The sequence below is a fragment of the Ictalurus punctatus genome, unplaced genomic scaffold (assembly GCF_001660625.3).
Source record: "Ictalurus punctatus breed USDA103 unplaced genomic scaffold, Coco_2.0 tig00163737, whole genome shotgun sequence".
In the NCBI taxonomy this organism is placed as follows: domain Eukaryota; kingdom Metazoa; phylum Chordata; class Actinopteri; order Siluriformes; family Ictaluridae; genus Ictalurus; species Ictalurus punctatus.
Window position 1 is genome coordinate 40,816 of NW_026521186.1, and position 12,822 is coordinate 53,637.

General features: G+C 42.0%; 3 protein-coding genes across 3 annotated transcripts; all 3 read right to left on the reverse strand.

Moving 5' to 3' along the window:
* Nucleotides 1-7,787: 7,787 nt before the first annotated feature.
* On the reverse strand, nucleotides 7,788-8,321 carry LOC108262325 (histone H3). Its single transcript, XM_017462853.3, has one exon. It carries the CDS (start codon nucleotides 8,280-8,282, stop codon nucleotides 7,872-7,874), a length of 411 nt encoding a protein of 136 aa, XP_017318342.2. The 5' UTR covers nucleotides 8,283-8,321; the 3' UTR covers nucleotides 7,788-7,871.
* A 336-nt stretch (nucleotides 8,322-8,657) lies between these two features.
* LOC108262324 (histone H2A) lies at nucleotides 8,658-9,635 on the reverse strand. Its single transcript, XM_053679406.1, has one exon. It carries the CDS (start codon nucleotides 9,241-9,243, stop codon nucleotides 8,857-8,859), a length of 387 nt encoding a protein of 128 aa, XP_053535381.1. The 5' UTR covers nucleotides 9,244-9,635; the 3' UTR covers nucleotides 8,658-8,856.
* Nucleotides 9,636-9,674: 39 nt separating this feature from the next.
* On the reverse strand, nucleotides 9,675-11,020 carry LOC128632693 (histone H1-like). The gene has a single exon (XM_053679405.1). It carries the CDS (start codon nucleotides 10,447-10,449, stop codon nucleotides 9,832-9,834), a length of 618 nt encoding a protein of 205 aa, XP_053535380.1. The 5' UTR covers nucleotides 10,450-11,020; the 3' UTR covers nucleotides 9,675-9,831.
* Between the last annotated feature and the right edge of the window lie 1,802 nt (nucleotides 11,021-12,822).

The following is a 12,822-nucleotide window of genomic DNA, read 5'->3' on the forward strand; positions in this document are numbered from 1 at the left end:
ACTGGGAGAATCGCTGACTCGGATGTAGAACAATATCTCTTAAGGTTTGGTGAGATACTGAACCCTGTTGACAAGCCGCTGGACCAGTTCGGGATATGGTATGGAGTCAGGAGATATAAAATAAAACTCAAGAAAAACCCCGACGGAAGTATATTCCAGATACCAAATTCCATTTCCATGGGACCATACAATGGAACGATTACATACCCCGGCCAAACAAAGCGATGTTTTATATGTAACGATTCCGACCATCAGGCAAAGGACTGTGAGAAAACAAAGTGCTGGAAATGCGGAAGCTTTGGCCACAAAGGAAAGAGTTGTAGAAACACACAAGTATGTAATTTATGTAATGAAACTGGGCATATATATTTTCAATGCCCAAATTCTTACAGCTATAAACTAAGACTGCCGAAAAATCAAAAAGACATTGACCAGAATGCAACACAAAACGCACATAACACAGAAACCAAAACAAACGATAAAGAGGATAACAACTGGGAAGAAAATAAACTACACACAAGTGAGGACGACTCGACATCTGGGAGTGACTCAAGCAGCACCGATACCAGCGACAGCGAAGACAGCGAGGACTCTGAGAGCAGCGCCGAATCTCTGACCCCGGAAGGGAGACGGAAGACACCGGAAGTACCTGCTGGAAGCAGCGGAGCATCTCCGCCCAGTCTTTCGTCTGTGGAGAGACGGCAAGCATCGGAGTTTCCTGCGCTATCAGCTGTAGAAGTCGGCGAGACTCGGATCGGCTCAACCCCGGAAGGAGGTCTACAAGCCCCAGAGGAGCCTACGTGCTCAGAGGGAGAGAGTGGAGCGACCCAGATCATTTCTACACCTGCAGGAAGCCTACAGGGCCGAGAGGAGTCATCGCATCCAGCTGGTGAAAGTGGAACAACTCAGACAATCGCCGACAACACAGGTGACACTGCGGACACTCCCACGCTGGCGAAAGGTAAAAACACTTTAGACTATCCATATAAACGCCAAAGGCGAAAGAGGAATTCTCCTGGAAATGTTGACAATGCAAAAAAGGTTAAGGAATGATGTATATCGCCTACTTATCTTCCCTTTTTTATGACACAATGTCTTTGATTTTAACTTCAATTCCCATATCATTTAAAAAGAATTGTGATATATGTCTGCAGGAATTAAGGTTAAATGATTTGGATAATGTTGAGAAAATGTGGACTAATGGACACGCAATAATATCTATCGGAGAAGATCCTTCTCTTAATTTTTATGGTTTTTTCAAATTTAACTGTTGCCACATGTAATGTTAGAGGGATTCAGGCAAAAATTAATCAAGTAAAAAAGTTAAATATATTGAGTGGTGAACATGTTGATATTTTATGTATACAAGAGACCAGATTAAGCAGTTTTGCAGACGTACAGGACGCTCAAAGTCTATGGATCAAATCTTTTCAATAGGCGAAAGTAAAGCTGATGGTATTGCGACCCTATTTTATAACAATAAATTTAAAATAATTAAGAGTCGTGAAATAATTCCTGGTCGATTAATGTTTATAGATGTGTTTTATTGCACAAAAAAAATTAGAGTAATAAATGTATACACAGCACAGGATACTGTTGGTAAAATCCGGCTTTTTAAAAAGCTTAAAATGCTCCTGTGCGTCGGTTTCTATACCATTGTATGCGGTGATTTTAATACAATCACAGATGATAATGATAAAATTTCTTCCAAAATATGTAAAATTAGGAGAGAAGGTGGTGTCCTTAAATCTATAATGAATGAACAGCATTTCACCGACATATTTAGGACATTATATCCAGAGAAAGTGGACTTTACAAGGTTTGATAAAACATGTAAAACTAGGATTGACAGGATATATATTAATAATAATTTTGAGGCAAAATTTTATACAACAAAACTCTTGGTTGAGTCGGACCACTTGACAGTTATATGTGGCATGAGACTTAAAAATGAAGAAAGAAGAAACTATTGGAAATTAAACACACAAATCTTGAAAAGTCCTTTATTGATTATAGAATTAAAGGAAGAAATTAATAGGATTAAAACTTTAGATATCCTCACGACCAATTATTGTGACTTGTGGGAAGTTTTTAAGATCCAGATTAAAAAATTTCTTAAATACAAATGTCTATGTTTTAATAAAGAAAAAAATGAGAAGTACAATACAATTATGACACAATATATAAACCTAAAACTGAAAAATACAAGAGATGAAAGTGAGGAAAACAACTTAAAGGATTTGAAAAAAGAGATAGAAACTTTAAATAGTGAGTTTTTACTGAACATTCAAGTCCGAGCAGGAATAATTTCCGATGAACTTCTAAATCAAACAAAAGCAATTTCACTATTTAATAAAAGGAAAGAAGCCCAATATATCGAAGCCATTAAAACAGATAATGGAACTATAGTGAAAAATCCTAAAGACGTCAGAGATGCTGTTCGGATCCTTTGTTCAAACATGTACAACTCAATTGAAATAGATAATAAACTCCTAAAAACCTTTTTGAATGTAAAAAATAGTGTCGACCCGCCTTCCAAGAGCTTAGGTGAGGAAATAAAAGAGGCCGAGGTTGTTGATGCCATTAAACAATTAAATCTAAAAAAGTCTCCAGGGAAAGATGGTCTCCCGTCTGATTTTTATCATGCATGCGCCATAGATTTGGCTAAATTATTAACGCAAGCCTTCAATGATGGGATCGCTAGAGGTTACATGCATGACTCGTTCTATGAAGGCGTTTTATCCTTGTTGTATAAAAAGGGTGAAATGAGTGATATCAACAACTGGAGACATCTCACCCTAATGAATGTCGATTATAAGATTTTTGCAAAGACCATTATGAACAGGATGAGTGACTATTTGGATGTAATAATAGCTAAACAACAAACATGTGCAATAAAGGGAAGATTTATGTGGGACAACTTGAACACATTAAGAGAACTAGTTTTGATAAAAATGGTGACAGTTTTTACATTGTGGCTTTGGACCAAAGAAAAGCATTTGATTATATCTCAAGAGACTATTTGTGGGAGATTTTAAAACTGTATCAATTCCCTGAAAATTTCATAAACATGATTAAATGCCTTTATGTTAAATCGACGGTTGAAGTAAATGTTAACGGTTCTTTGACTGAACCATTTGAAGTTATGCGGGGTGTAAAGCAAGGGTGCCCTCTGAGTGCAGCCCTGTATATTTTATCTATAAACCCACTTGTACAAAAAATCCAAGATGATCATAGACTTAAAGGTCTTCAAATAGGAAAGAACAGAGTCGTGATCTCTGCTTATGCTGATGACATAACTGTATTTGTGAAATCTAAACAAGAACTAGACATCATCTTTGAATATTTTAGCGAGTATGAGCAAGTCTCTGGAGCCTCCTTAAATAAAGCTAAAACGGAATGTGTCTGGATTGGAAATGAAAAAAACAAATTTCCCATAGATGTCCCAGAAGTTCAGCAATTAAAGGTTTTAGGTATATATATAGATAATAATGGCTGTGTCGACCATAACTGGTCAAAAAAAGAAGAAATAATACAAGATGAAATTGATAAATGGAAATCATGTAATCTAAGTTATAAAACTAGAATAAATATTATTAAAACTTTTCTATTATCAAAAATACTGTTTTTATCATGCATCTTACCTCCGACAGAAGTTTGGGTAAAAAGACTTCATAAAATATGCTGTAATTTCATATGGGATACGACTCGTGAGGTTACAAAACGTGAGCTCCTTTTTAAGAGAAGGGAACTGGGAGGCCTTGGGGCTGTCGATATATCCCTAAAAACTAAAATAGCAGTGTGCAAAATCATCGCGAGTGGTATTGCCAGGCAAACCGAATGGATAGGGAACATCTCTAACTGGAAATCTAAAAAAGGTCCATCGAGGAAAGGAATTCCGTATTATAAACTGATGTTTTCCGACTTCACTAACAAATTTAAAGATCTAAACATCGATTGGGTGAAAGACTCGAGCAAAGAAATATATCTTTTAATTGTTGATCGAGTTTATTGTAACCCTGTGGCTTTCAGAAATTTGGAGGAAGACCAAAACAAAGAATGTCTCCAAAACTTACAGAATAAAATCCTATCTGAACACCTGAGAGATACAACTTGGTTAGTCGCTGTAAGAAGGCTCCCAGTAAGAGCGGTTGTAAAATGGAGCTGTTTTGTAAAAACCAGTAAATGCCCGATGCCTAATTGTAATGAAGAGGAAACACTCGAACATTTCCTGTTAGAGTGTTATCGCTCTAAAGAAACATGGGCTAAATTAAAAATCATTGGTCTCAATATAGAAATAAATATGAACTCAATTTTCTATGGTATTTTGAAAGAAAATTGTAGCAAGACTCAGCATGACTTCATTTGGTTCATAATATGTTTGACTAAATCTAAACTCTGGAAAACAAGAGCCAAAATGACTATAAATCAAACGTTTATATCCAGTGATGTTGTATTCAAGGACATTCAAAAAGAGCTAAGAAGACTAAAAAGCAGCACATCTTGGTTTAAAGACTCTTCAGTGTGGGACAATATTTGCGTGTAATTGTACTTTGACTATGTAAGTTTGTTTTTTTTTCTCTCCCTTTCTTTCTGAATATGACTTGTGTAAGATTGTGAATTTTGTATAATTTCAATAAAACTCATTAAAAAAAAAAAAAAGCAAGGGTGGTAAGGGACTCGGCAAAGGAGGCGCTAAGCGCCACCGCAAGGTGCTTCGCGATAATATCCAGGGAATCACCAAGCCGGCTATTCGCCGTCTGGCTCGGCGTGGTGGTGTAAAGCGTATTTCTGGTCTGATCTATGAAGAGACTCGCGGTGTGCTGAAAGTGTTCCTGGAGAACGTGATCCGCGACGCCGTCACCTACACCGAGCATGCCAAGAGAAAGACCGTGACCGCCATGGATGTGGTGTACGCCCTGAAACGCCAGGGACGCACCCTGTACGGCTTCGGCGGTTAAACGCTCTAACACCGAACGACGCGAACACAACGGCTCTTTTAAGAGCCACCCACATGTCTAGAAAAAGAGCTCTTCCGTGGGGGGGAGGCTTTTTCTTTCGTGAAGCATAAGGCATCAAACGCTGTACAGCAGTAGCATAAGTGGTAGATCTATTTGTATTTTTTGTAATAATTCTCTCTCTCTCTCTCTCTCTTTTTTATATATATATATATATATAACTCCGTATATATTCAATATTGTATTATATATAATATTGTACAGTATACAATATTAGATACATATATATTAAATATTGTAACTTGTTTGATTAAAACAATTTAGATTTTAGTAGAAACTTCTATATTTCTCTTTCTCATACGCACGCATGCATGCATATATAAGAGAGAGAGAGAAAAGTGGGGAAGTCAAGTTTTTTCTGTTTTTTCAAGCATAAGGTATCAAACGCTCTACACAAGTAGTAAAAGTGATAGATAAGAACTGTCTGTGTACATAAAAAGAATTTATTTTTGTTTTTTTGCACATCTTTATTTTTTTATACATTTATATGCACAGTATTAAATATTATAACGTGTTTAAAATGAGTTACAAGACGGTTTTAGTAGAAACTTACTTCCGCATTTCTTTCTCTCTCTCTCTCTCTCTCTCTCTCTCTCTCTATATATATATATATATATATATATATATATATATATATATATATGTGTGTGTATATGTGTGTGTGTGTGTATATATGTATATGTGTATAATTTTTTTCAAGCCAATTGTTTTTTCATAGTGCACGTTGCACTGTAAATACAACGGCGGGAAGGGAAACAAAGCGTAGCGGAGGAGGGAGGAGCAGTAGGAGGCGCCATGCAGGAGGAGGTATCGAATTTTGGCCAATCAAAAAAAGGTGACTTGTGTGGACGTCATTAGCATGTGGGTCTGTAAATAGAGCGGGCGCGAGGCGGGCGTTAGTCATTTTCTGTTCGTTTATTCGACAAGCAGCATCATACCCGATCCAGCCAAGACCGCGCCCAAGAAGGGATCAAAGAAAGCCGTGACCAAGACGGCCGGCAAAGGAGGCAAGAAGCGCAGAAAGTCCAGGAAGGAGAGCTACGCCATCTACGTGTACAAGGTCCTGAAGCAAGTGCACCCTGATACCGGCATCTCATCCAAGGCCATGGGCATCATGAACTCCTTCGTGAATGATATTTTTGAGCGCATCGCCGGTGAGTCTTCTCGTCTGGCTCATTACAACAAGCGTTCCACTATCACCTCCAGGGAGATCCAGACCGCCGTGCGCCTGTTGCTTCCCGGCGAGCTGGCCAAGCACGCCGTGTCCGAGGGCACAAAGGCCGTCACCAAGTACACCAGCTCCAAGTGAAGCGCGTTACCGCCGTCTTCATCAACCCAACGGCTCTTTTAAGAGCCACCCACTTTTCATACAAAGAGCAATCTATTTTCTTTCGCTTTCTCTCTTGCTCTGTGTGTGTGTGTGTGTGTGAGTGAGAGAGACAGAGGGGGGGCACTTCTGAAGTGCTGCTCTCCCACGAATGTTCAGGCTTTTGGGTAATCCTAGCAGTCTGATACATGCAGAGATGAGTAAATCTCAACAGGGTTGTAGCACGGTTTCTCGGGCTTGTATAATCTGAGCAATGCAAAATGGGGTTTTAGCAGCACAAAGTTATTCATATTAAGACTAGCAACAGGAAGTAACTGAAAATGGTATTCTAGTAACACATAGAAATTCAAACTAAGGTTCTAGAAGCACGTAAAAGTTCTAAATACTGTTGTAGTAACATGTAGTCATTCAAAACAGTGTTCCAGCAGCACGAAGTCATTCAAAAGAATGCTCTAGCAGCATAGAATACAACACACACACACACACACAAGGCAATAGCGGAGTTGGGATAAAGGGCATTAGGGTGACTGTGTTTTGTTAGGGTCAGGGAGGAATCCGACCGAGCTAAAGAGGAGGAGGCCGGATGGGCTGGCTGGTGCTAACTAGGCGTGCCTGTTTGGCCCGGGACTACAAGAGCGGAGCGGAGCGCTGCGTACGAGTGGTGAAGCCCTGACACTGGCAAAGACAGAACGAGTCTTCTGACCTACACCTATAATCACATTTTCTTGTTGGACATGCTTTCTCCCCTACAACTAACAATGTCTTACTCTTGTCTTTGCTGCTCTGTTCAGCTCTTCCTACTTTCCTACTGACTGTTTCCCACCCACCTAGTCAACTTTTATTCAACATTTGTTCTTTTCATCTAGACTTTAAATTTATCTACTCTTCACCATCTATTCATATGCTTTCAGTTTGAATGAAAGTGATACTTATATGTTTCTACTAAAACCGTCTTCTAACTCGTTTCACACATTAAATAATATTTAATACAGTGGACATTATATATGTATATGTGTATATATATATATATGAGAGAGAGAGAATATCCACAAATAGGGAAGAAGATTTCAAAGATGAGGTCATGTCTACAATCATTAAATTACAAAAACAATTATCATGGACGGGACAAAAGGGATGATGGATGAAATGTATGTATGATGTAATAGCTCTTGCCCTAAAATCCGCTATTTTACAGACACAGCTCATTACTGTGCATTGTATTGTTCGGACATAACCACAATTAACGGCTCATCTATAAAAACAAACATTATGTAATACTCATAGGACTATATTTATCATGAAAATGCAAAATAAATAACCAACCTTTCTAATGTTGATAAAAATAGAAAGCCGTGCACTTAATTTACACACACATACATATATACAAACATTATTATTACTGTTCCTTCTCTCTCTCTGTACCACGTTCTAATACTTAAACTGCCCAAGAAAGAAAATTTGCTGTTTTGTGAGACGAGGAAGTGGCTCTTAAAAGAGCCTTTGTGTATATTAGACGGAGTTGTGGTTTAAGCGCGTTCTCCGCGAATACGGCGGGCCAGCTGAATATCCTTGGGCATGATGGTCACTCTCTTGGCGTGGATAGCGCACAGATTGGTGTCCTCGAACAGACCGACCAGGTATGCCTCGCTCGCCTCCTGCAGGGCCATGACGGCCGAGCTCTGGAAACGCAAGTCGGTCTTGAAGTCCTGAGCGATTTCTCGCACCAGGCGCTGGAAGGGCAGCTTGCGGATGAGCAGCTCAGTAGACTTCTGATAACGACGGATCTCCCTCAGAGCCACGGTGCCGGGCCTGTAACGGTGAGGCTTCTTCACGCCGCCGGTAGCCGGCGCACTCTTGCGAGCAGCCTTAGTAGCGAGCTGCTTCCTTGGCGCTTTGCCACCGGTGGACTTACGGGCGGTCTGCTTGGTTCTTGCCATAGTGTCGAGCTCTGCACTTCACGGATAGAAAAACAGGATAAACGGCGCGCACGAACGCGGCCTTTTTAAGCCATAACGCCACCCTGCGCTGATTGGGCATCTCGAACGCGCTCGTCTGCTATTCGATAGAACGTTTTACGTCACCTGTTGACTATTGGACCGTCTTCTCTGCCTCCGTTCGAAACACAAGACGCCCGCCACAATTCTATTGGCGCGCTCTCTGCTTTGTTCATTAGGAGCACACACAACGCCGTCACAAACCATTTTCACTCCTCAGACTTCATTTAACCAGCACGCTAACTGCTATTATAGTTCTTATAGTCATTACTTAAATATGGTATCAAATCATGGCTAGAAAATTATCGAGTCCTTTTTTATTTATAAATATGCTGTCTTAGAAGTGCACTTTCACCCCTTAGATTTCATTTAAGCAACAGGCTAACTACCACTATTATTATTATTAATAAACGTGCTGACTTCAGTAGAAAAACGGGTGTAAAAACTGCACTTTTGAAGCAGAGATGGTGGCTCTTAAAAGAGCCTTTGGGTACTGACAAAGCAGCGGTGGACGAGTTTACTTGGTCTTGACGGCCTTCTCGGTCTTTTTAGGCAGAAGCACAGCCTGAATGTTGGGTAGCACACCACCTTGAGCGATGGTTACTCCGCCAAGCAGTTTGTTCAGCTCCTCGTCGTTACGCACGGCGAGCTGCAAGTGGCGGGGAATGATACGAGTCTTCTTATTATCACGGGCGGCGTTACCGGCCAACTCCAGGATCTCAGCGGTCAGATACTCCAACACTGCGGCCAGGTAGACCGGAGCGCCGGCACCGACGCGCTCGGCATAATTGCCTTTACGCAGAAGCCTGTGCACACGTCCCACGGGGAACTGAAGTCCAGCCCTGGATGAACGAGTCTTGGCTTTAGCTCTAGCCTTTCCGCCGGTTTTTCCTCTGCCACTCATCTTGATGCTCAGATCTGTTCTAACAACAACTCCGAAATGAACGTTACACCCCGAGCTCTCCGTGATATAGACAAAACGGCCACTCTCTTATTCGCTAAGAACGCAGTGGCGCATTAGCCAATCATAAACAGGCCGTCGAATTCCAGCGTCAACCCTCCCACCCCTGTTTGTGCGTGTGTGGGTGAGAGAGAGAGCGAGCGCGAATGAAAACAGACAGAAGGGAATATTCATACAAAAGCACGAAGTAACAACTATATACTGAATTTATTTATTCTCATCATTAACATTGATTTATTATGTATCAATATGTTATCCTACATATTCTGTGATCGTTTTGGAGATCAGGAATGACGTTTAGGAATCACGATCAGGATTCTATCCTACTGTACTAAAACCAGCATCAGCTTGTGGCTATGTTCACATAATATGTAGTAGATATGTGTATCCATACTATTGAATGTTTCTAACGTGTATTGCTTTGATTCCATAAAGCTTGACTGAAAATGAATTGTCGCTCTTTAAAGGAAAATATGGGTGGCTCTTAAAAGAGCCGTTTAAGGAACAAAAGCATGAAAGAAACAAAAGTCTTTACTTCTTTTTGGGTGCTGCCTTCTTCGCCTTTGCCGCTTTAGGCTTTGTGGTCTTGGGCTTGACAGCTTTCGCTTTCTTGGGGCTCTTGGCTGCCTTTTTAGGGGTCGCGGGCTTTTTCACCTTCTTCGGGCTCTTGGTGGCTTTCTTTGCCGCGGCTGTGGGCTTCTTCGCCTTCTTAGGAGATTTCTTGGCCGCGGCGGCGGGTTTCTTGGCCGCTACCTTCTTGGGCTTCTTAGTAGCGGCGGGCTTTTTGGCGGCGGGCTTTTTCGCTTTGGGCGCGGCTTTCTTCACGGGCTTCTTGGCTTCGGTCTGCTTCTTGTTCAGCTTGAAAGAGCCAGACGCGCCGGTCCCTTTGGTCTGCACTAGAGTGCCTTTAGTCACGAGACCCTTAACAGCGATCTTGACGCGGGAATTGTTCTTCTCCACATCGTATCCGCCGGCAGCCAGCGCTTTCTTCAGAGCAGCGAGAGACACGCCGCTCCTCTCCTTAGACGAGGAAACGGCTTTGACGATCAGCTCGCCGACGCTAGGGCCGGCTTTTTTTGCTCTCGAAGCTGCTTTCTTCTTGGGCGCTTTGGCCGGCGCGGCGGCGGGAGCGGGTGCGACTTCTGCCATCTCTCTTGGAACTACGTAGAATACACGAGTTGTACACTGTACGTTAGTGTGTAATACAGGACGATCCTCCGGGCCGGGCTTAAAAACAGATATGAGAGCGTTGTAGACTCAACTCGGGCGCCACTGAATGAATGCACGGACGCGGCGCGCGCTCAGATGTGTTTTCTCATGGCATTTCTCGGTGAAAATCCCACTCGCAAGACGAGATTCAAAACGTTGAAGCACACGCTGAGCGAGGACGGGCTTTCTAGTTTCTCCCGTGGCCCGGCCTGGCCGGCTAGAGAGCAACAGTCTTGTGCAGCGGACATGAAAAGGCGCGGCGCGCGTTGTACTCAAGCCGGCGGGCTACGCATTTCGTGCGATGTGGTGTGTAAAAACCGGCGAAAAGCAGGCACGGCCGTCGTATGCGTTCTGGGCCGAGTTAAAGAGGAGCCTTGTGAACGAGCCTGATGTCTTTGCAGCTGTCGAGTGGTGTGTGTAGTATCGGAAGCAGAGCGCGTTGGGGGCCGTGTAAAGCACAGCGCGCCTGACTATAGGCTCCGCTATAGCCTTGTGTGTGTGTGTGTGTGTGTGTCTGTGTGTTGTATTCCATGCTGCTAGAACATTCTTTTGAATGACTTTGCGCTAATGTCACATTAGCTCGAATGACTAGGTGCTACTACAACAGTATTTAGAATTATTATGCGCTTCTTGAACCTTAGTTCGAATGACTACGTGCTACTACAACAGTTAGAACAGAGATGGTGACTTTTGATTTGGCCCGCCATGCCATATGTGGGGGGGGATTTGATTGATGCTGATCTTCATTTCTAATTTAATTTTTTTATTAATTTTAATTTTGAGCTACAAAAATGTAAATTGAAATTAAATGTAGAGAATAAGAATTAGAATTTTATTTAATGTACATGCGTACTTCAAGGCCAGCATGCATTGCGACAGTCAACAAACAGGTAATAATGGAGAGATCCAGGCACTGGCACACAGACAAGAGGAAATTTAAAAAGATTTGGCAAGTTGACTTTTATTTGCTGAAATCAATTCAAAGGCACTGTGTCTAGTTTGCAAGCAGTCAGTTGCTGTTTTGAAAGAGTACAAAATCCGTCATTATGAAACAAAATGTTCTTCAGCTTTCTCAAAGGACAGCGGCGAGGCATGAAAACAGAAGGCTAACGAGCTGCTTGCTAAACTTCGATCTGAGCAGAGCGCGCTGCTATGTCCTTCATCAGCTCAAGAAAGTGCCACACGGGCCAGCTATCAGATTTCTTGTATTTTACATCAAGAACAGCTATGTGCCCAATCCATCGGGCTTGTGGACGTGATGCCGTCAAAATTGTGAATGATATACGCTCCAAGGCGCTCTCTCACCTGCAGTTCAAGGTACTGTTGGATGAGATGGATGCACAATATGGTGATGTGTTGTACCACCAGGAGGTTAGATGGCTGAGCAGAGGAAAAGTTCTCAGGAGATTTTTTGATCTGCGTGATGAGATCGGAGCTTTTCAGGAAAGCGAGATTGGTAGTATTCAAGAGCCCATGGATAAGAAATGGCTTTCTGACCTGGCTTTCCTGGTGGACGTCACAGAGCTGCTCAATGTTTTAAATGTTCAGTTCCAGAGAAAAGACCAGATTATCACCCAGCTTTTTTATCACGTCAGATTATACAAGCCCGAGAAACCATGCTAAAAATTTTAGCTTCAGAGTAAAGAGGATAAAGCAGTTTCAAAGGAGAAGTTTACACAACAGTCCCATTCATAGAGAAACAAGCTATTCTTCGACTGAGCAAACTTTGCATGGTCGCTATCATTCATTAACACGGCTAGCATGCTAGAAATCACTTGCTCACTTTCATTCAAACTGAAAGCATATGAATAGATGGTGAAGAGTAGATAAATTTAAAGTCTAGATGAAAAGAACAAATGTTGAATAAAAGTTGACTAGGTGGGTGGGAAACAGTCAGTAGGAAAGTAGGAAGAGCTGAACAGAGCAGCAAAGACAAGAGTAAGACATTGTTAGTTGTAGGGGAGAAAGCATGTCCAACAAGAAAATGTGATTATAGGTGTAGGTCAGAAGACTCGTTCTGTCTTTGCCAGTGTCAGGGCTTCACCACTCGTACGCAGCGCTCCGCTCCGCTCTTGTAGTCCCGGGCCAAACAGGCACGCCTAGTTAGCACCAGCCAGCCCATCCGGCCTCCTCCTCTTTAGCTCGGTCGGATTCCTCCCTGACCCTAACAAAACACAGTCACCCTAATGCCCTTTATCCCAACTCCGCTATTGCCTTGTGTGTGTGTGTGTGTGTGTGTGTGTGTGTTGTATTCTATGCTGCTAGAGCATTCTTTTGAATGACTTCGTGCTGCTGGAACACTGTTTTGAATGA